Below are 24,992 nucleotides of genomic sequence, written 5' to 3' on the forward strand. Positions count from 1 at the left end.
TCTTCGGGAAACACAACAAGGAAATCCCGCACCACTGGGATGTCCTTTTACTTTTTCTTCTCCTTTCACATTACTAATTAGATCCAGTAATGCCTCACCCCCTTCTTTTTCATCACTTTTCTTCAACACATCTGCTGATCAGCTCTAGGTTGGTGGCATTGAGTCATTGAATTTCTTCGTTGCTTTCTTCCGTACGCATCTCTTTAGTCGTACAGAGTGCTTCGATAATGGTTTGGGCTTTCTCTAAGTCGTCACGGGCTTCTTGGGCTTTCATTCCGGCTTCCTCATGGTAGAAGGCAAAGCGTCTGTGTCGAAGTTGGTCTATCTCTTTAAGAAGGTTCATTTTTTCGTGTTGGGTTTGTTCAAGAGTTACTACGAGTTCGTAATTCTCTCTTATATCAATCTTAGCGCATGTTCGAGTCTGAAGATAAGGGACTGAGAACGAGTCGTTGATATTTCTCACACCCATATCATAGAAACTTATTTAAGGATAAGATAAATATAATTTGAAGTCAAAAAGATAGGAAACATACTTATGGGTTTCAAAATCGGACCCGACCCTCGCAACCTGACATGGTTCGACCGGAAAAAAATCAAGTTTGGGTTTGGAGTTTGTGAGTTCGGGTCTTGTCGGGTTGGATCTGATATCTGACCCCAATAAATAATCGGGTTTGAGTTGACCCGAAAATTTTAACTTTTTTTAAAAATATATATAATTAATAAATATTGTTACATTTTTATATATTATATGTCTGAAAAAATATTTATTGTATATTAATATAATAAATTTTCATAATTTAATATTTATTTTGCACATTTTTTATTTTTTTAAACAATTGTTTATTTGATTTAGTAAATATATTTTAATTTCTACGATTAGACTTTCAAATTTAAATCATATATGAGAGATTTTGTTATTATTTGTTTAAATTAAAATATTATTATTATTATTTTGAATTTTATTAATTTTCAAAAAAATCAAAATCGGATTGAGTCGGGTTTGGGTTGTGAGTTTTCAGGTTGATTTCGGGTTCGGATCGAGCAATTTTTAAATAGTACTATGTGTCAATCTGACCCGATATATCTGATTCACCCGAATTGACACCCTAAATAATTTGGTCTATCGAGTATGTGTATATACTAAAAAACATATATCAATTCAATTTGATAAATAAATAAATAAACTACTTAATTAATTAATATTTTTAAATCTTTTTAATAATTAATCAATTACCTAGTTCATTAAGTAATTAATTAATTCAATTTTTTAAATTAATTAATTTTTATTAATTTTTTTTAAAATTTATCAAATTTATTAAATAAATAATATTTATTTATTTATTTATTCTATTAATTAGACATTTAACTACTTAATTAAAAAATATATTTATTTATTTGTTGAAATAAATAAATAAATATTTATTCTTATTTATTATTATTTTACGTTATTTCATTTAATTGTTCTTACACGTGGATAACTAATTAAATAAAATCTTTGTTTTTTAAAAGTATTTTAAGTAATCGAGTTTGTAGATTTGTGATTAATCAATTTTAAGATTTGGCAGATTATATGAGTATTAAAGTTTGTTAAAAGAATTAGATTAGTTCGATTTTATCCTAATCAAATCTAATTAATTTAAAGCATCAGTTATAAATAGTAATCTATTTTTTAATAGTTAGCTCAATGGATAATTAAGTGTTATATTCGTACTTATCTCATACAATGCCTATATATATTTTCTTAAAATTATCGCATTTGCTATCTATATTAATCTCAATTGAATAATAGGCAATTTAAATTTTAACATTTAAAATTATTGACCAGTCTTAATATACATTATTATTTATAAATTTTTGATGTAATTTAATCTATAGATTTGAATGGATAAGATATGGATGATTTAATTTTGATCTAAACTGATGTAATTTAATCTATAAATCTGATTGATTTGAATGAATTAGAATTTTTTTTTTTAAGATAAAACTTATAATTTTATTGATTCAAATCATCAATTATAAGCATAATCAACCAAGAAGGAAAATCACCAATCAACCAAACAAAGGGTGAAGGGGAATCAAAAGCAAAACTTGCAATGCTATGAGCTACATTATTTGTCGTACGACGAACATGAATAAGCTCAGATATCACAAATTCTCATACGCTCTCTAATATCTGTTGCACAGAGGCTCATATAACCAATATCATCCTGAGTGGTAGTGACTCTTTGCACTGTCAATAAGGAGTCGGTTGCAACTTGAACATCAGTAAAACCTTTGTCATGCATTAGAATAATACCTTCTCGAATAGCCAGAAGTTCACCATGAACCACTGAAATGGGTTGGTTGATTTGCTTCCCAAAAGCCAATAACAGTTGACCTTGTTTCTCTCGGAGTGCGCCACCAATGCTAAAATGATGTCTATTCTCATCCACGGCCGTATCTACATTGAGTTTTAATGTGCACAATCTTGCCGGATTTCATATCCTCTCCGGATTACTCTTTTTTTATGCATCCTCAATTTTCTCTTTGGTCCGGGCTTTTTTGAAATCAGACAAGATTGCATAGCTTCAGGAAACATTATCAGCTGACAGTTTCTCCTTATCACCATGAAGGTATTTCTGCTTTTCTTTCCATACCGCCCATGTGTGAATTGCAAACTCCTCAAATTCCGTCTTTGAGAATTGGTCTTTCAACCATAGACAAAGCTCCAATGTGTCAGCTTGGGAGTTTCCTCTTAACACTTGGGCAAAAGATGTGTTCTTCCATAGATGTTTAATCGCAGCACAAAAGAACAGGGCATGTCCAGACGAGTCTATAGAAAAATTGCATAGATTGCAGGATTCATTCACCGAGACATGGTGTCTTGATAGATTCTGGTTAGTCGGTATACAATCATGGTAAATACTCCACCAGAATAACCGAATCTTTGGTGGAACAGAAAGGCTCCTGAGAAAAGGCCACCAATCCTCGTTGGGATGCTTCAATTGATGCTCTGGGGCTAAGAATAGCCCACGCTGGGTGCGGCACCCATCTCTCACCGTGTACTGACCTTTGGCATCATGCCTCCAGAATAATATATCAGGAGTCCCTTCTACCGAAAGTGGAATTTTGAGGATTTCCCCGGCGACATATGGATTAAAACTATTAGATATTAAGTTAGCATTCCATTCCCCATCTTGAATCAATGCACTAACTGTCACCTCACGCTACCATGGAACTAGAGGATCACCAATAATTGCTTGCATGCTCGGTATCCACTTGTCTCCAAATATTTTTATTGATTGGCCGTCTCCAACTCTCCATATTAAACCGGACATGAGGATATCCTTATCCATAATATCGATCTCCAGATGTAGGATGGGTTACTGCCCAAGCCCGCTTCCAGCACTGACCCATGCATGAAATATCTACCCTTAAGAACACGACTGACTAAAGAGTCAGGATAACGTATGAGGCGCCATAGCTGTTTTGCTAAGAGGGCTCTATTGAATTCGGTCAACTTTCTGAATCCAAGACCGCCCCTGCCTTTTACTTGGCATAAAAATTCCCAAGATCGCCAATGCATTCTTCTTTTTCCCTTCTCAACTCCCCACCAGAAATTCGCACATTCACGTTCAATATCATGAAAAACCCCGGTTGGTAATTTGAAGCAAGACATAGCAAATGTAGGTACTACTTGAAGTATTGATTTGATCAGCACTTCTTTCCCACCTGTAGAGAACCATTTATTACCCCATCCTTGTATTCTTTTAACCATTCTGTCCACCAGATATTTAAACTGTAACCTCTTACTCTTCAATGACACTGTAGGTAAGCCCAAATAGAGATCATGTTGGTGTACCACAGGAATAGTCAGGATATTTTTTATCGTATCCATAAGCAAAGGATGAGTATTCGGACTAAAGGATAAAGCCGACTTATCATAATTGATGGGTTGACCGGATGCTTTCTCATAACAAGACAGGCATTCCTTCACCCTTGCCCCATCTTCCATAGCCGCTTTAAAGAACACCATGCTGTCATCTGCAAAGAATAAGTGAGACACTGATGGGCTAGTAGGTGCAATCTTCACTCCGCGAAAAAAGCCTCTGTATTCATACGCATTAAAAAGAGAGGAGAGACCATGGGCACACAAAACAAAGAGGTATGGTGAAAGCGGGTCTCCCTGGCGCAACCCACGGCTTGGTTTAATAGGTCCGACCACTTCCTGATTAACTCGAAAATAGTATGAAACAGACTTAACACAATTCATCACCTTCCCGATCCATTCCTGATCAAATCCCAATCGCATCATCATTAGCTGTAAGAAATCCAATTCCACTCGATCATAGGCTTTACTCATATCAAGCTTAAGGGCAGCATAACCAGACCTACCAGCTTTTCTGTTCCTCAACCAGTGCAGTATCTTGAACCCCACTATAATATTGTCTGTAATTAAATGTCCCGGAATAAAGGCACTCTGAGAAGCCTCAATAATCCTCGAAAGAACTCGCCTGAATCGATTAGTAAGAGCCCGATAAACTATTTTATAACATACATTACAGAGACTGATCAGTCGGAAATCTTTTAGAAGCCTAGGATCTTTTGTTTTGGGTATTAATGTGACAAGAGTGTCATTCCACGCCTCAGGAGAGACCCCTCATTAAGCACTTGTAGTGCCGCCTTAGTAACATCAATACCGATTACATCCCAAAACTTCTGATAAAACATGGTAGACATCCCATTCGGTCCCGGGGCTTTATCCGGATGCATATCAAAGAGAGCCCGTCTGATTTCTGTTGCTTTGAAAGGCGCACAAAGTGTCTAATTCATCAGGACTTCTACTTTTGGTTCAACTGTTTCTAATACTCGTCCAATGTCAACCTCAGATGGCTTGGATGTTGTGAATAAAGATTCAAAATATTCCAGCACAATTGTCGATAAGCCTCTATTATCTGTACACCAAACACCATGACTTGAGACCAGGCCAGATATAGTGTTCTACATACGACGATGGGAGGCTTTAGAATGAAAATACCTTGTATTATGATCCCCATCTTTAAGCCAGGAAATTCTACTCCGTTGCCTCCAATACATCTCTTCCTGAGTTGCGAGGTTCTCTATCTCTGTTTCAAGTATGTTGATCTGGGAAAAATTATCATGCCACTGTGTACTTGTCTTTATGTTATTCAGGTGATCTTGTTTTGATTTAAGTCGCTTAGGAATTCTGTGAAGCCTGCTAGAGTCCCAGTTAAGCAGTGTTTTTTTACACGAATTAACACGCTCCACAATTGATGCACCAAGATCACTGGAGCCCTAGCCATGCTCAATCACCTCCCTACACCCCTCCTCCAATAACAATCCTTTTTCGAACCGAAAGGACAAATGACAGTTAGCTCTTCTAGTTCGGTCTTGTAACTGATCGCTGTATAACTGCAGGCAAAGTGGCCTGTGGTCGGAGTGATAAAATTCCAAAGAAGTCACACGAGCCACTAGAAAATGGAGACGCCACTTCATATTCCCAACAAACCGGTCAAGCCTCTCGAAAATTATTTTAGCAGAATCCCTACGGTTCACCCACGTAAAAAACTCACCCAAACAATGCAGATCCTGGAGTTCACAAAGTTCCAGAATTTCCCGAAAAGCTTGCATTTGACTTGGAGCTCGTCTATTTCCGCCCAATTTTTCGCTATCAAAACAGATTTCATTGAAGTCCCCTCCTATTAACCAAGGTATTTCCTTGAGCTCTGCTATATCCTTAAGACGATGTAGCAGTTCCCACGAAAAATGACGCATAGGAACTTCGGGATTGCCATAAAATCCGGTGAATCTCCAGTCTTGCTTAGAGTCATGAACTATACAATCAATATGTCCATTGGAATAAGACTTGATACACACCTTAACAGAGTCCTGCCAGAAGATTGCAAGTCCTCTACTTCTTCCTCTACAATCAACCATAAAACTACCTGCAAAGCCCAGCTTATATGTCCACCATTTGTAATTAACCTCTCTTATTTTTGTCTCACTCAAAAACAAGATTTTGGGTCTCTTGTTAGCGACAAGTCGCCTCAGTTCCCGGAATGCTCGGGGATTCCCAAGCCCCAGAGTATTCCAAATTATCAAATTTTGAATAAATTAGATTTTATTGGTATAAGATGATGATCGATGTTAATATCTTTTTTTATCTCTATCATTTGTCATTTAAATAATATAAAGATTTGAATGGATTTATTTACTTTATCTCTTGTAGGATTTGATATAATTTACTTTTATTTTATCCTTATTATTCACATGCTCTTTCCTATTTCTATTCCTAGAATAGATCATAAATGTCTATCTTAACTCCCCAAACTAGATAAAAAATGTTCGTCTTAACTTCGAAGACTAGATCATAAGTATCTAGTCTTACCCTACTAGACTAGGTCACAAACAAGATCAAGACATCACCAAAAATATTTGTTGTTAAACAATTTGATGCATTAAAACACGATTTTAAATTTAAGATACTATGAAAATAACGTTATGAAAATACCATAAAAATACACGTTTCGCTTACCTTGATTTTCTACGAGCGTTGAAGTTGAGAGATTGCAAGAATGCCTCTTTTGTACATAAGAAATAGTTCCGGTGTTCCACCATTACGGGGCAACACTTGCCGGGTTGTACTTATGCAGTGGGAACCAGTCACTTGCTGCAAGAAACACATAACCAAGTACAATCTCAATGGGCTAATCCGACTTTTTCCATTGGAACTTGGAGACTTGGAATTAGAGGTGTCCGGATAGCCACTTATGCACCTCGCTCACCAGTATTCCCTTGTTCATCAACCGGAGCAGTACTTCCCACGAGTGAACCCATGATTACTTTTTTTTTTTTATAGCCGAATACGAATTCAAATTATTTGATACCCCATGGATGGGCCCACTACCCCTGACTCATCCCTAACCCAAATGGAAGACAGCCCCATCAAGGGCTAGGTATTCTTCTATAAATACCAGGTTTGAGCGTATGGTTTTTCATTCACTATATTATTTTCAACAGCATCCTTAGCCGCTCTCCTCATATATCCCCAGTCTCTGACTTGAGCGTCAGAGGGGCTACGCCAGGACACCCTCCCGGCCCCCTTCTAACGATCTTATTCGTGATTTCAGGCTCAGGGCAATTTCGAAACCTGCATCTGGACTAGTGACACTTGCTGAAAATTTCAAATCAGGCGCGCATTGTACGCAAAGATTTCCAAGTTTTTGAGTGGTTAAACGCTAAGGCACGCCATATATCTTTTTGTCATCATTTACACCATTTATATGCTGATGTATATCTAGTTGCATGGAGAATGCTTTGATTTATCTTGTGGTATCATTTTTGCAAGGTTTGACATGATACATGCATACCCTTTGTACAAACTCACGTTTTTTGTTGTCCTTGTATAAAGGGGCTGGTGACTTGGGTTGCTAGGGAGCTGATAATGTCGTGAATGATGAGGATTAAGTGCTGGAGTCGAGGCTTGGTCGGTTTAGGTGAGGGCCGATCAGTTTGTGTAGGGAAACCAAGCGGCTATATGACTAGATCAAAGGTTTGTGGTGCGCCTGCTGTGCAAGGGTGCTTCCTAGCCTTGGACCATACCATGGTGGGTCTTATCCGTGGTCTATGAGGGCTCAAACGCTTTTGGACGGAGTCATGAGGCCGATCAGGCGAGAAGGGTAGTAAGGGTTGGTCTCGGTTGGGGCGTGTTTTAGGGCTAGCGAGTGTTTGCATCTTGCATCGTGCATGGGGCTATGAGCTGGGGTTAGGTTGGTCCATGAGAGTTCAAAGGTGGGCTAGGAAGGGTTGGTTCAAGGCTGGTTCGGGTTGGTAGGGCCTAGAGTCGAAAGTTTGAAGGTTTAATACATTAGGGTTTGTAGGTTGTAACGCGCTGGAATATTCCAGCAACTTCCAGGCGTGATTCGCAGGTCCTAAGGGGTCTGCAATGAGTGGTTTAGAGGCTGGTTGTGTAGGCTCAAGTCACGGTTTAAGTTGGGAAAATTTTGGTTAAGTTTCGGGTTGATTCGGGTTAAAACCGGGACCCCGGTCGAAGTTTTAAAACAAATCGTATAAGTTTTGAAACGGTCTAGAGTTTACGTCTAAAAATTTATTATAAATGTGTTTTGATGTATTTTGAGGAGTTTGGTTGGCTTCGGGTCGAAATTTAGAGGTTCAGGCATAAAATGGTCAATTAGGGTTTCCAGGGACAAAATGGTCATTTTGCATTCGGGTCGGGTTTTTAGTCCTAGCAGCGCCCTAAACACGATTTGACATGTTTTAAATGTTTATGTTATCACAAATATGAATTTTTATGCAAATATGAAAAATACATTGCATGCTTGATTTTAAGGAATATTTACGTATATGCATGATTTTATTAAATGATGAATATGATGACTTGTTTTGAATGATGAGAGTTGGTTGTGAGTAATAGGATGATACGATAATACGATGACATGTAAGGCCAAGGCTTAGTGGATGGGTAATACTGTCGCTGATATCCCCCCCGCCAGGTATCGCGGTTATACGTAGATGGATCCATCTCCTAATACGATGATACGAAAGTCACAACTATTGAACGGAATTTGAATTAAGAAAATGAACGCGTATATGTTGATATGATGAGATACGTTTTGAAAATGTTTATGCTTTGACAGGTCATGAATATGCTTACATCTTTTTAAGATCACGAAACATATTTTTATTACGGTACTTTTCACTGTTGCATGCTATGTATATTTATTAGTTATGACGTTACATGTGTGTTGAGTCTTTAGATTCACTACGTGTGAATGATGCAGGTGAGCATATTGATCAGGAGATTGGAGGTGTCAAAAACTGAGTATGCGGAGTTGGACGTGCGCACGTGAACCCGAGGACCGTATTTTCCGCACATCATGTTTTGAGTTAGGAGTAGACATGAATATTTTATACGCATTTGTTTTACCTGTTGATGTTTGTTAGGATTTTTACACGTTTCATACTTGCATTATTTTAAAACGTAAGTTTAAGTTTGAAGATTTGTCCTTTTTCTAACTGCAGTATTTTTACATGTTAGTTGTTTACTATTATTTTAAAATGTGTATTTTGCAGTGGTATTGCATGCACGCTTAAAGTTCTAATTATCAAAAAGAAAATGAGCTTACAAAAAAAATTAGTTGTATTTTTAGTAGTAGACGTTTCAATCGTTTCAGCTAAATTATGCAATTTGTAAACTGAATAATCTTGAGAGTAAACCGCAAATAACTGACAGTTTCGTTTTGCCTCTTAATCTTTCTTCAACTGAACTTATCAACTATAAATAGTTTTCGATTCAGCAGTCACATTGAATGCATTTAATGGTTAATATCTGTTGAATTGTCTCCTAGTCCATGTAGACGAATTTATTCTGACAGAGGTCCGATGTATCAGACTGTTCTGCTTTGGTACGGACTGTCAGTTTGTCTAATGAGTATTTCAAAATACAGCTCATGACGTGGCCAACTGATTAGGAGTCAAACTGGTCGACTGATCAGTTCAGCTAGACTACATCAATTCTAACTTATGTCTTCTCAGTTTGAATACTTCAGTTTTGATAGGTCATCTTTTTCATTCCGTTCAGGTTATGCAAAATCTTCAGTTCTGATCTTCAATCTGTTTTTTGAGCTTCGAGACTTATTTATTCTTATAAGAACTTTAGCTTAATACTTTCAGTTCTTAATACATTTAAGTCCAGTAAATCTCTTTTCAGTTGCGACCTCTCAGTTATGCCAGTTCAATTTGGTTCTTTAATTCTGGTTTGTTTGTCAAACTCTGAAACTTGTAAATTCCAATACCTTCTATTAAATTTTCTTAGATATCTCGAATCTTCAACCAAAATTTAATTTTCAAATCATACGACGGAAGTTTAAAAAATTCCAGAAAATCATTATCTTTTTATGTCATATAATTCAAATTAACTTCTAGGGAATTCATTAAGCTCTTGAAATTTTCATCTATATATTATAACCCTTTTGTTAGAATTTAGAAAGCTCTTGATTTTCTGATAACTTATAGTCTATCCGGCTTGAAATGAGATATTGAATTTTTGATGCCTGATTATAACAAATACATTTCGTCTAAGAACAACTCTTCAATTATCAAATCCACTTCATTGAATTTTAATGCTATTTCAAATAAAGATGACAATTATCATCAGATAAATTCTAATACCCATTATATAATTTTCTCCTTCTATATCATCAAATAAATTTACGTAACTTATGTCCCGAACTTGACAAAAAATCGATATATGATAATGAAACCAAATTAAGAAAATAATTTTGTTGGTCCACTAATAACTTTTCTTATTTTAGATTTTCGTCTATTAGGTTTTCAAATTTTGTTTGGTACACTAACTTTAATTTTTTTCTTTTAGTCATATTTAATCAGAGTGTTAATATGATACCGAGAATATTGGCATGACATCAAAAAATACTGACGAGACATCGAAGAAACTTGTCCGATGTCGTATCAATAAAATTGACTAAAATTGAAATTTAATGTACAAAAATAAAATTTGAAAACTTAGTAGACCAAAAACTTAATTCATTTATTGAATCATTGATTTTAATTACAAAATGACAATTCTAGCTTTCTTTTAATAAATACTAATTAATTCCATGTGAGTTATGGGATCAAAAGACACAATTGATCAATTTACCGGGCTAATTTTTGAAACTTTATTAAACTAAAATTCGAATAATTTGCAACTTTTTTAAATTAATGACATCCTGCTAAGATTGAAAACACAATTAGAAAACATAGACTATTTTTAAAAAAACTAATATTAATCTTTTCTTGCCAATTTTATGGGTACTATAAAATATAATATGATCAACAATAACAATGGAAAAAATGGTTGGGTGGTGGATGTTTAAACACTTTGCAAAACCCTCCTTTGGTGCAATTCTGTTTGCACATTGTGTCGCACCTTTGGTCGTCCACCCCAGGAATGACAGTGCAAAGTGCATTTACTTGGGTGCTAATAGATCGGGCTGCTAGGCTCAAGAGTTTGGGGTGATGCGTGATGGTGTTGTCGCATATCTGTTAAAGATCAGTCTTACTCTTTCTCTATCATCGGTAATATCCTCAGTAGAGACAGTATTACCAGTTAATATCTGGCGTAGCTCTTTTACGACCCACCTAGCCAATTAGATTAAAAGGCGTGACATCTGCAGCTTGACGTAAGAGAACTTCATAGTATGTCATTCATCACAGTACTACTCACTCATGTACACTTAACCCAATATCGCCCCCAAGAAACATATAAAATAAATATTCTACTTGGGAGATTTGAAGACATGACCTCTCTCTGATACCAATTGTTAACATCAAACGCTTACCACTAGGCCAAAAATTATAGCTGTTAGTCAAGGCGCGACTTTATTTTCTTATATATGTGGCAGCGCAAAGTGCACCTACTTGGGTGCTAATGGGTCGGGCTGCTAGGCTCGTGAGCCTGAGAAAATACGTGTCTATCTGCTGGTGTTTTCTCATTTATATTAGAGATCAGTCTTACCATTTCTCTACCGTCAGCATGTCCCCAATAAAGACGATATTATCCGTTAAGATTTGGCGTCACTCTTTTATGACTCACATAACCAACCATATCAAGTGGTACAATGTCAACAGTTTGACGCACAATAACTTCTCAGGAGATAACTCATCTCTGTATTACTATCACTCATGCGCGTTTAACTTAACATTTATAATAGTATAAATTTATTTATTATTATTCGTATTCATATAAATTTAATACTATTATCGATTATTTATTAAAAAAATCATTTTGAAAAATGAATATTCTTTCATTATGTTATAGTAATTATTTGATATGGGTAAAAAGAATAAAGAAGGGTATTTTAGGATTATTAGATTGTAAAAGGCTATATTATATGATATTAAACGAAGAGGCTGTTTTTAGAAATTGGTTATTTGTTACAATTTCTTAAAAGGGGAAGAATATTTATTTTTAAGGTTCGTTTTGAATTAGATTTATTCCATTCATTGTTTAAGAATATAAGGTAAATTGAATGAGTTATGATCTAGTCAAGAGATCTAGATCGAATCTCCAAATTAATAAAACAAGAATATAATACACACATTAATCGTGATAGTAAAATTATATAAGAGGACACGCAATGTACCGAATAAAAATATCCCACTTGCATGAAAATAATAAAACAAAGAATATAATACACACATGAATCATGATCGACACTAACTAAATCTCATATTTTATGTGAAGATAAAAAAATTCTCATTGCCTGCACAATTATCTGTAAGAGTACGAAGAATGAAATTGGACATAACCAAATTATCGCTAGTAGAAAAATCGTTTTTTACTTCGTGTATTCAATGAAGTATTAAGGTAGTTAAGTGCCGAAGTATATGGACGTGAAGTAATAGAAGTACGTTTTACTTCGCATAATAACCGAAGTTGTATGATTGAAAATACTGAAGTTTTTGGCCGGTTTTCAAAGGAAAACCGGTCCAGAATTTGACCGGTGCCGAAGTAAGAAATGTGTTTTACTTCATCGATTATTGTAAGTAATGAAGTAATATATTATATATAACTTCGTCTTAATTATTATTTAGCGAAGTAGTTTATAATATTTTACTTCACAATTTACATTGAGTGACGAAGTAATTCATCTGAAAGACTTCGTAGTTATGTATTTTGGTGAGGTAATAGTCACAAACAACTTCACAATTTATCCTATTTGTTGAAGTAAATATAATTTATAACTTCAGCATTTATCCTATTTGTTGAAGTGTTTTATATTATGTTACTTCACAAATTGCAAATAACAACGAAGTAATTTACCTGTTACACTTCATTATTTTTTATTTTGATGAAGTAATTGTTAAAGAAAGACTTCGCAATATATGACTTAATACACTAATATAATTAAATTCATAAATTATCCATCTAAAAATGATGAATATCCACGAATCCACAATTACATATTCATCAATCCACAAATAACACAAAAATGTATCAACAAAACCAAAAGTATATCCAAAAATCCACAATGACAAACAAAATATTTATCCCAACATACATCATCCATTTAAGCGCCTACATAGGAGTAAAAAATTCACTCCATTCACTTCTGACCTCGTCATATTGAGATTGAGTGCAATATTGGTTCTTGATGCATCCTGCAAACTGAAATTTGAAAAAAAAAATACATTAGATTCTCCTTTTTTTATCACTAATATAAAATATATCACAATGACAACAATTCATCTCAAGCAATTATCTCAACAATAAAACAGCAAAATCTGATCTCCACCCAAGGATCATTTTTGCACAAGATTGACTCCATATCAACCATGCCGTAGAGGTAGACAGATGTGGCAAAGATATCTGCAATCCTCTACATGTACAAGTGGCAAATAGGGAAGGCACACAAACAAACATACACAGTTGCATAATACATTGTTAACACTTCAAAAAAATTAAGGGTGAAACAAATTTAACAAGTTAAAACTTCATATGAGGAAACTAACACAAGCTATAATACATCACTAAGAATAAACAGGTAAATTAATATCATGTTAATAACTTGTCAAGTTTAAATGACAGTGAACATAAAGCATAAAAGATAAGTGTAGTCATATGTAACCATTTAACAAACCTCGCTGATTACTTCATTAACCAACTGTTTAGCAACCTCAATCTGTTCACTAGTGCCATCAATCTGTACGGTCCTTTCTTTGGATGTATCACCAGGTGGCAAGTGGAGAGGTATAACCTGAAATATTTGGTAAAAGGCAACACTCACGGCACCAGAAAAAAATCAAAACACAGATACAATATCAGGATTTTCAGAAAACCAGAAGTAGCAGCTCTATCAGATATTCAAACCACATAATAGCATTATAAACCGAAAGGAAAACCAACCTGAATGCGAGTGCCAGTCCTTGCTTGCATGTTCTTAATGGTTTCACCTCCTTTGCCAATAACAAGACCCACCTAAAAATTGCAATTGACCCTAATTAAATGAGTAAAAATAACATAAAAACAAGCATCATCGTTACCTTGTTGTTGGGAACCATAAACACGTATCGATCAGTTCCTGATTGTTGCCCAGTCATTCGTCGAGAAACAACACCAGAACCACCTGCTTCAGCCTGTTCAAGCAAATGTTAGCCATAGTGATGTGGCAAGAGAATATTAAGCAAAACAAATGCCAGCTTAGTCCCGACCAGGTTTGACAACGGGACTCAGGCAGCGAAAGTATCATACATGTACGCGCATTTTGAGAAAAGAAAGAAGAAATTCAACATTTTTATTTAATTAAAAGATCTAAAAATAAAAATTACCTCGATGAAATTGCATTAGGCAGCATTGACAAGCCCTTTCTGAACGATCCTACTGTTTGACCTTTTGGCTTGGGTAAGCGCCTGTTACATACACCAAGTTAAAAATTCAAACATGCAAGCTTATTATACAAACACAAAGTCCAAAACACAAGAAAGATTTTAGCAAATATGTCCTTACGGATCTCGAGGTGCCTTAGAGCCAGATTTTTCCTGGATTGCTTTAAAGGTTCCACCTGTGATGCTACCACCATTTTGCTCCAGTTTCCAGACCTTACCAAATGCCGCTTTCATGCTCAGTTTTGAGGGGTCTCCAGCATAAACACCTGCATCAAATGAAACATAAAATATTATTCTCTACACCCTAAAAATCATATCAGGATACTAATTAGCATCCTAAACATAATGTAAAAAATTGTGAAATCAACAAACAATGGTAAACTATAACATAACAGATCATGAAGCACAATATTACCATCTTCCATTGCATTTGATGGATCAATCTTACCAGAATTCAGAGCACATAATCACTGGAAGACCAGTAAGAGTTGATAAAGGAATGAATGAATAAAACAGTTTAGACACTACCGAAAAGACAAAAATATATGAAGGAAGAAGTTTAAGAGTACCAGAGCAAAATGGTTCTATCAAACGCTCAAAAACATCATCTCCAAGGTTGCGTCTGACAAATTCTTCAATGGATTCCTCGTAACCCTGTAACCTTGACAAATATTCAAATATGAGAAGAAACTCGATAGTATTACTACGCAGGAAACTGGAAATACGAGGAAGGATTAAGGGCACAAATTGGAGGCGGTGGCCGAAGACCGATTGCACCAAGACCTGCTCTAATTTTACCAGGAAAGCTCATTAAATCAAAGAAAGGGAAGTCATTGAGCTTCGAGGGCACTGGCCTCAGCTTCCCATTCCATAGCACAAAGCGCGGAGCATCTGGGTCTCCTAATACCAAGTCATCCTTCAACCCACTATCCACCTACATTCATACACTGATCTTAGAAATTAAAAAATGACTGAATAATCCGAGCAAGAAAACACACCGCCATCGTAAGCATTGGGTCAGATGGTTGAATAGTGCACATTATCCGCCATTTGAGTAGACACGGAGGAGCAAAAACCCTAGACGGCGAATGGAGAGGAATAGATAGCGATTAGTGTGTGTGGACATATTTTTAATTAAACTTATCGGTTCATCTTTTTACTTCAGTATGAACTTATTTTTCTTATTTTTTACTTCATCAACATTGATATGCCGAAGTAAAATATAATAAAAAAATACAGTGAAGCCCGTATTTTTAAACATCCGAATTAAAATATATTATTTTACTTCGCTTGTGTTATTACTGAGGTTATTGGTAATGTATTACTTCGTAATTTATTATTGTCGAAGTAACGCCTGCCGAAATAAAATCCGATTTTTCTACTAGTGTATTAAAAGATATATTGATGCCCCGAGATATCCCGGGTCATAGATGTAAGGCCCGAGAATTTGATTACCGTAATCTGAACTGATTTGGGTGTATTTACCGTAATCTGAGATTATTCTGGGATGATTTCTTAATTAATTGAAGTGATTATAGACGGAACGGAGTGGACCGGGAAAGACGAGAACAGACGCGAAATATGTGCGAAGAAAATGTCATGCGCGCACATGCACGAATTGGTGCGCACACATGCACGAGTTGGTGCGCACACATGCGCGGTTTTGACAGAAGACTCCGCGCATATGCGCGGCGTGAGGGCGCGCATATGCGCGAGGTGTCCAGTAGCCTAGTGTTGTGCTCAGCGCATATGCGCGACATGAACGGCGCATATGCGCGAGCAGGGCAGAAAGGTTCGCGCACATGCGCGGTAGAAGGCGCGCATATGCGCGAGTAAGGGGAGGCACGAGACAGTAGGTCTCGCGCATATGCGCGACTTATGTGCGCGCATATGCGCGAGTAGTCCAGTAGCTGGATAAGGCTTCCGGCGCATATGCGCGGACTTTGAGCGCGCATATGCGCGAGTCATGCAGAACAAGAACATGCCACGTTTCTATCATGCACGAGTTATGTATATATATTTACATACAAACGTTAATAAGGATAAATCGAGAATTGAGGGGAAGTTTTACTTCTTGATTTTAGAATTCGATTTACGAGAAATCCGTTCGTCTGATTTTAAATACGACTTCAGTACTGTGTTCCTATCAACGCAGGCTACAATTGGACGTAAGTTTTGTTACCTTTTGATATGTCTTGAAATTATGATATTGCCAGAATTGAATGAAATTCATATATGATGTTCTTGACATAGTAGACATCATAGAATCGAAGTCAGATTAAGAAACAGACTGGTTATGTAATTGTTATGAATTTTGTAGTTGAGTTGATTGAGATTCGATATCAGATTGGTGTTGTTATTGAAATTATGAGTTGCACCAATATTGATTATGAGTTCTAGTATTATATCTGTGGTGTTGGAATTGACGGGGTTATCGAGACTGTATTGTTATGCCGTCGAAAGATCAGTTGATTGATATTGATCAGATTCGGTATTGATTTAGATGGTATTGTGATATCATATGTCGATGGGCATTGATCAGATTATGTTTTGATTTGAGTATTGATCAGAACAGGTGTTGAACTGAGTTATATACTGATATTGTATCTATTCGATTGTCATTATCAGATTTGGGTATGGACAGAGTTGACTTCGATACTTCGTCTTCGTCGGACCGAGAAGATAAAGGTATAAATTAATGTTGAGTTGGGATTGCACAACTCGAGTGAGGTTTGGCTCGAGTTTCCCTAAATCACATACTTTACCTTATTGTATTGATTTGATTGATGTACTTGTTCTCTTGATTTATAGACAGCAGGTATTAGACGAGTAATCTTGTCACAGAAGTGCCTGATAGTGGTGGGATCGCCACGGGCACATTGCACGATGTCACAAGATAGTGTATTGGCGATAGTGCCAAAGTGTGTCACCGGATGTTTGGCTATCGATGTGGATAGAATTATAACTTCTTCTATTACTGATGATCGATATTATATCGATGTGGATAGAATTGGAGCTTCTTCTTCTATTACTGGTGATCGGTACCACATCGATGTGGATAGAATCATAACTTCTTCTATTACTGGTGATCGATATTATATCGATGTGGATAGAATTGGAGTTCTTCTATTACTGGTGATCGATACTATACCGATGTGGATAGAATACGAGCTTCTTCTATTACTGGTGATCGATACCATATCGATGTGGATAGAATTGGTATTTCTTCTATTACTGGTGATCGATACCCTATCGACGTGGATAAAACTGGAGTCTTTTCTATTACTGTTGGTCGATATGGGAATGCTAACTTCTGGAAACCGGGATCCCTAGACTAGGATTGAGTCTAGTCTTAAATGTGGAGTCACGAGTCTAATTGACAGTTATATTGATTGATGTTGATTATGTTCCTGAATGTGGTACATATTGATTTATGTTCCTGATGATGGTACATGTTTATAATAGGATTTATTTTGATATGGATTTATATTCTGATTTGAATACATGTTAGACATATCTGTTATATGCTTTTATATTGTTTTATGATTGCATGTATACATGATTTATACTGAGAATGTAATTCTCATCGGAGTTATCCGGCTGTTGTCTTGTCTGTATGTGTGCATGGCAACAGTTGGGATAGGATCAGGGTCAAGAAGAGAAAGAGGCTGGACTAGATAGCGTGGAGATCCGGGCTTCGAAGCAACTTAGGATTCAGCACTGAGATATAGTTGAACCTAGTTGAATTCTTGTTGATAATACAAGATTTGTATACTTATGTTTAGTATGTAATTTGAATTGAATTACATTACGTTTCCGCTTTGTATTTTAAAAACAAAAAAAAAATTTAGACCCTATTTATACTAATTGATTAATTAGTCCCCATGATGATTAAGAACATGATTAGCGTCCGGGTCCCCACAACAGGTGGTATCAGAGCATTAGGTTCCAGAACAGTAGGTTCTAGAACTATAGGTTCTTGAGATTGAGATAAAAGAGAGTGAGCGGGGTAGACTGAGGTTTTCTTTCCTGCTTTTGATTGCTAGCATGTGATCTACTTATAATGTGGAATTACATTGTGTATGCTAGCATGCTATTATGTTTACTACTTTTAAATACATGTTACCTGAATACCTGAATTGATTTGGTAATATGTCTGATTTGAAAATGAATCAGAACCAATTCTTGATCAGGGGTAAGCTGATCAGGATTGGGATTGAGACGGAGTTATCTCCTGTTATTACTAACATCTGTGATTATCAGATATTCCTCCTAGAAGAGTTCCAGAACGAGGTAGTACTTCGACTGATCTGATAGATGTGTCAGAAACTCAGATGGAAATAAAGTTGAAGGAGTTCAGTTATTTCAGCTGCCGATTCTGAGTGGTATCGAAACGTCTGAAGATTGTGAGAACTGGTTTGATGACATGGAAATACTGTTTGATTTACTTGATTGTACGGATGAATTGAAAGTTAAAATGGTGCCTAACCAGTTACGAGAAGCCGCCAGGAGTTGGTGGATTACAAGTAAAAGAATGTTAGAACAGAGAGGTACAGTGATTTCGTGGGAAACATTCAGAACTGAATTTTATCGAAGATTTTTCTCAGTTTCGTACCGAGAGGACAAGAGAGCAGAGTTTGAGAATTTGAGACAAGGCCAACTGAATATTGAAGAATATGTTGCTAAATTCTCTACCTTACTGCGTTTGGTTCCTCAGATAGCTGGGAATGATGAAGCTGTAGCGGATCAGTTCATCAGAGGATTGAACTTGGAGATAGTTGCATTGATGAATATGCAGCGACCTTACCATTTTGCTGATGCCTTGAGTAGAGCGAAGAGAGCGGAGGCGAGTCTGATTAGACAATTAGGAAGGGTGTGTGCGATGCAACCCCAGACACAGCAATCCCCTCTCCGATTTGATCGCGGCAGCACGAGTGGAAAGCAAGATTAGCTGAAAGCTCGAAAAAAGCAGTTCAAGAAGTTAGGGAGCGGTTCATCTAGCTCCAGTGGTTCTAGCCCGAGTTATACTGGAGTTTATTGCAGGACTGGCGGAGGGAGACATCCCATGGAGCAGTGCCAGGGAGTGACTGGTAGGTGAAATATCTGTAAACAGCAGGGACACTTTGCTAGAGTCTGTCCACAGAGAGGTCCCCGAAGATTTCAGGGAGCAGAATCACCTAGTGGTAGTGATCGAGGAACAGACCCAGGACACACGTGATGATATAGTGGCAGGTAATAATCTTTTATGATTATGTTGCATCTGTATTGATATATATTAATGCATTCCCTACGATTATCTTTGACAGAGTTGTATTGATATATATTCTACCTGCTGGGTCTGTATTACTGTAGTATTGATCCTTGTACCTTTTGGGGGAAAGGAATTGATATCAGTGAATTCTGTGATATATTGTGTACTGCAGTGAAAAGAGAATGAGATTGAATTAGATGGTATTGTACTTGTGTTATCTGATTCTGATTACATTATTGATATTAATATGCTGACAAGTACATAACTATTATAGATTCTTGCCAGAAGATGGTAAGATTCGGACCTGAAATGGCCGATGAACGAATGATATACGGTAAGGATTCTCGATTTTGAATTCCTTGATATCCGTATTATGTATGATTCGATGATTATCGGAAAGAATGGAGTAATTCCTTATGTATTCAGTTGATTACTAAAGTTGAGCCTATCTGAGAATGATTTGTCAGTAGCAGGAGAGTTGCTATAGTCGTTCCAGATTAAATTCCGGATTTGTCTTATATCAGGGAGAGTGATTTCAACCTTGATTTAATATCAGGTATGGATTTCATTTTAGACTTCTGTACAGAATGATCTTGATGGAATTGAAAGAACTGAAATGTCAGTTAGAAGATTTACTGCCTAAGAGTTAGAGTTACATCTGATTATGTGTTTCTCTGAGAAATACTTCAGTTCTGTATATGGGTTGATAAATCCTGTGTTCCGAAGTGTTCTGATGACCTTATGCTCGTTTTATCTATGAGATCTTGATATATTCGCAGCGTATGATTGATGGAATCGAACAGTTGAAATTTGTATTGAATATTCTGGGAACTTAGATTGTTGTATACAGAATTATGCGGCTATGAATCCAGATTGCAACAGATTGTATTCAGAGGCTGTGATATCTGAAGATAGTATACTGATTGATTGTAGCACAGTTGAGACAGTGATCAGATTGTTTAGAACTTGATTTCGATAGTCAGAACAGTGTGTTAATCAGAATACCAGGTAGGTAATACTTTATTTTATATAATTAGCTGATCTGTTTGTGCCAGATATTTCGAATTTGAAATGACAGGTATTGTCAGAGGCACACAGTAGTAGATTCAGTATTATTCTGGTAACACGAGATATGTGATAATACGAACGGACAGTTTTGATATAAACAAATGAAATCAGTTTTGTCAGAATTTGTATTGAAATGTCTAAATCGTTGACAGATGAAGACAGGAAGATAGAAACCAGGAAATTGGTTATACAGATTATCGATTCCTGAATAGAAATAGGAGTATAACTCTATGGATCTGGTGATATTTACCGAAATTGTGCCAAGAATGTACCAGGATGTGGTTATGATTGAACGATTGTTCAAATCTGCGGATGTTATATTGTACAGGATGACGTACAGATATGACAAGACGACTGAGAGGTATGTCAGAAAAGGGGTCAGATGGTATTGAATGCCAGAGTTAACTATATTATACCGTGATTTTTGGTTGATTTTAAACTGTTGACAGAATGTATAGTATGATTTATATCTATGGTTTATAGATTGACGGATAGTCGGAGCGAACTATCTAGATACTGGAGGATATCCAGGAACTATAGTGCTGGATTTTAGCACTAATGACCTGATGTCTTGTCACTTTATGAATTATTGTACACTAATAGCTATTAGATGAGTATCGAGATAGCTCTAGTCAAGGTATTGTACAATGAGTACTGCGGATTTCCTCTGAATGGGAATGATATTACGGGATATTTGAGATTGCATTTGATAACAGCTAATGATAATGATTTGGTATGAGCTGTTGATTGATATATACGAGTGTTGTATAGCCAATATTTGCAAGTAATTTTATCAGAATGGTTTGATAGAATGAATTTTCTGAAGTAACCTTTAGTATACATTTCTTCCTTATCTGAATTGATTGCCTGTGATTTCGAGGACAAAATCATATCTTAGAGGGGGAGAAATGTAAGGCCCGAGAATTTGATTACCGTAATCTGAACTGATTTGGGTGTATTTACCGTAATCTGATATTATTCTGGGATGATTTCTTAATTAATTGAAGTGATTATAGACGGAACGGAGTGGACCAGGAAAGATGAGAACAGACGCGAAATATGTGCGAAGGAAATGTCATGCGCGCACATGCGCGAGTTGGTGCGCACACATTCGCGGTTTTGACAGAAGACTCCGCGCATATGCGCGGCGTGAGGGCGCGCATATGCGCGAGGTGTCCAGTAGCCTAGTGGAGTGCTCGGCGCATATGCGCGACATGAACGGCGCATATGCGCGAGCAGGGCAGAAAGGTTCGCGCACATGCGCGGCAGAAGGCGCGCATATGCGCGAGTAAGGGGAGGCACGAGACAGTAGGTCTCGCGCATATGCGCGACATATGTGCGCGCATATGCGCGAGTAGTCCAGTAGCTGGATAAGGCTTTCGGCGCATATGCGCGGACTTTGAGCGCGCATATGCGCGAGTCATGCAGAACAAGAACATGCCACGTTTCTATCTTGCACGAGTTATGTATATATATTTACATACAAACGTTAATAAGGATAAATCGAGAATTGAGGGGAAGTTTTACTTCTTGATTTTAGAATTCGATTTACGAGAAATCCGTTCGTCTGATTTTAAATACGACTTCAGTACTGTGTTCCTATCAACGCAGGCTACAATTGGACGTAAGTTTTGTTACCTTTTGATATGTCTTGAAATTATGATATTGCCAGAATTGAATGAAATTCATATATGATGTTCTTGACATAGTAGACATCATAGAATCGAAGTCAGATTAAGAAACAGACTGGTTATGTAATTGTTATGAATTTTGTAGTTGAGTTGATTGAGATTCGATATCAGATTGGTGTTGTTATTGAAATTATGAGTTGCACCAATATTGATTATGAGTTCTAGTATTATATCTGTGGTGTTGGAATTGACGGGGTTATCGAGACTGTATTGTTATGCCGTCGAAAGATCAGTTGATTGATATTGATCAGATTCGGTATTGATTTAGATGGTATTGTGATATCATATGTCGATGGGCATTGATCAGATTATGTTTTGATTTGAGTATTGATCAGAACAGGTGTTGAACTGAGTTATATACTGATATTGTATCTATTCGATTGTCATTATCAGATTTGGGTATGGACAGAGTTGACTTCGATACTTCGTCTTCGTCGGACCGAGAAGATAAAGGTATAAATTAATGTTGAGTTGGGATTGCACAACTCGAGTGAGGTTTGGCTCGAGTTTCCCTAAATCACATACTTTACCTTATTGTATTGATTTGATTGATGTACTTGTTCTCTTGATTTATAGACAGCAGGTATTAGACGAGTAATCTTGTCACAGAAGTGCCTGATAGTGGTGGGATCGCCACGGGCACATTGCACGATGTCACAAGATAGTGTATTGGCGATAGTGCCAAAGTGTGTCACCGGATGTTTGGCTATCGATGTGGATAGAATTATAACTTCTTCTATTACTGATGATCGATATTATATCGATGTGGATAGAATTGGAGCTTCTTCTTCTATTACTGGTGATCGGTACCACATCGATGTGGATAGAATCATAACTTCTTCTATTACTGGTGATCGATATTATATCGATGTGGATAGAATTGGAGTTCTTCTATTACTGGTGATCGATACTATACCGATGTGGATAGAATACGAGCTTCTTCTATTACTGGTGATCGATACCATATCGATGTGGATAGAATTGGTATTTCTTCTATTACTGGTGATCGATACCCTATCGACGTGGATAAAACTGGAGTCTTTTCTATTACTGTTGGTCGATATGGGAATGCTAACTTCTGGAAACCGGGATCCCTAGACTAGGATTGAGTCTAGTCTTAAATGTGGAGTCACGAGTCTAATTGACAGTTATATTGATTGATGTTGATTATGTTCCTGAATGTGGTACATATTGATTTATGTTCCTGATGATGGTACATGTTTATAATAGGATTTATTTTGATATGGATTTATATTCTGATTTGAATACATGTTAGACATATCTGTTATATGCTTTTATATTGTTTTATGATTGCATGTATACATGATTTATACTGAGAATGTAATTCTCATCGGAGTTATCCGGCTGTTGTCTTGTCTGTATGTGTGCATGGCAACAGTTGGGATAGGATCAGGGTCAAGAAGAGAAAGAGGCTGGACTAGATAGCGTGGAGATCCGGGCTTCGAAGCAACTTAGGATTCAGCACTGAGATATAGTTGAACCTAGTTGAATTCTTGTTGATAATACAAGATTTGTATACTTATGTTTAGTATGTAATTTGAATTGAATTACATTACGTTTCCGCTTTGTATTTTAAAAACAAAAAAAAAATTTAGACCCTATTTATACTAATTGATTAATTAGTCCCCATGATGATTAAGAACATGATTAGCGTCCGGGTCCCCACAACAGGTGGTATCAGAGCATTAGGTTCCAGAACAGTAGGTTCTAGAACTATAGGTTCTTGAGATTGAGATAAAAGAGAGTGAGCGGGGTAGACTGAGGTTTTCTTTCCTGCTTTTGATTGCTAGCATGTGATCTACTTATAATGTGGAATTACATTGTGTATGCTAGCATGCTATTATGTTTACTACTTTTAAATACATGTTACCTGAATACCTGAATTGATTTGGTAATATGTCTGATTTGAAAATGAATCAGAACCAATTCTTGATCAGGGGTAAGCTGATCAGGATTGGGATTGAGACGGAGTTATCTCCTGTTATTACTAACATCTGTGATTATCAGATATTCCTCCTAGAAGAGTTCCAGAACGAGGTAGTACTTCGACTGATCTGATAGATGTGTCAGAAACTCAGATGGAAATAAAGTTGAAGGAGTTCAGTTATTTCAGCTGCCGATTCTGAGTGGTATCGAAACGTCTGAAGATTGTGAGAACTGGTTTGATGACATGGAAATACTGTTTGATTTACTTGATTGTACGGATGAATTGAAAGTTAAAATGGTGCCTAACCAGTTACGAGAAGCCGCCAGGAGTTGGTGGATTACAAGTAAAAGAATGTTAGAACAGAGAGGTACAGTGATTTCGTGGGAAACATTCAGAACTGAATTTTATCGAAGATTTTTCTCAGTTTCGTACCGAGAGGACAAGAGAGCAGAGTTTGAGAATTTGAGACAAGGCCAACTGAATATTGAAGAATATGTTGCTAAATTCTCTACCTTACTGCGTTTGGTTCCTCAGATAGCTGGGAATGATGAAGCTGTAGCGGATCAGTTCATCAGAGGATTGAACTTGGAGATAGTTGCATTGATGAATATGCAGCGACCTTACC

General features: G+C 36.7%; 3 protein-coding genes across 4 annotated transcripts; all 3 read right to left on the minus strand.

Annotated features, from left to right (window-relative positions):
- Positions 1-2,567: 2,567 nt before the first annotated feature.
- On the minus strand, positions 2,568-6,837 carry LOC142505947 (uncharacterized). The gene is made up of 6 exons (XM_075619093.1): positions 6,777-6,837; positions 5,574-5,945; positions 5,314-5,428; positions 5,018-5,215; positions 3,311-4,493; positions 2,568-3,206 (listed from the first exon to the last, which is right to left on the minus strand). Exons 1-6 carry the CDS (start codon positions 6,835-6,837, stop codon positions 2,568-2,570), a joined length of 2,568 nt encoding a protein of 855 aa, XP_075475208.1.
- A 6,086-nt stretch (positions 6,838-12,923) lies between these two features.
- On the minus strand, positions 12,924-15,541 carry LOC142542611 (uncharacterized). Of its 2 annotated transcripts, XM_075649348.1 has the most exons (8): positions 15,408-15,541; positions 14,979-15,343; positions 14,531-14,675; positions 14,353-14,433; positions 14,068-14,160; positions 13,931-14,002; positions 13,665-13,781; positions 12,924-13,192 (listed from the first exon to the last, which is right to left on the minus strand). In XM_075649348.1, the coding sequence occupies exons 5-8, from the start codon at positions 14,122-14,124 to the stop codon at positions 13,103-13,105; spliced, it is 336 nt and encodes a 111-aa protein (XP_075505463.1). In that variant the 5' UTR covers positions 14,125-14,160; positions 14,353-14,433; positions 14,531-14,675; positions 14,979-15,343; positions 15,408-15,541; the 3' UTR covers positions 12,924-13,102. The 2 variants fall into 2 exon arrangements, with proteins under 2 accessions (XP_075505463.1, XP_075505454.1); XM_075649339.1 differs by having other exon boundaries at positions 14,979-15,540.
- On the minus strand, positions 14,349-15,413 carry LOC142505957 (protoporphyrinogen oxidase 1, chloroplastic-like). Its single transcript, XM_075619098.1, has 5 exons — positions 15,408-15,413; positions 15,135-15,343; positions 14,979-15,070; positions 14,531-14,675; positions 14,349-14,433 (listed from the first exon to the last, which is right to left on the minus strand). The coding sequence occupies exons 1-5, from the start codon at positions 15,411-15,413 to the stop codon at positions 14,349-14,351; spliced, it is 537 nt and encodes a 178-aa protein (XP_075475213.1).
- Positions 15,542-24,992: the final 9,451 nt, after the last annotated feature.

The sequence above is a fragment of the Primulina tabacum genome, chromosome 1, assembly GCF_025594145.1.
Source record: "Primulina tabacum isolate GXHZ01 chromosome 1, ASM2559414v2, whole genome shotgun sequence".
Classification (NCBI taxonomy): domain Eukaryota; kingdom Viridiplantae; phylum Streptophyta; class Magnoliopsida; order Lamiales; family Gesneriaceae; genus Primulina; species Primulina tabacum.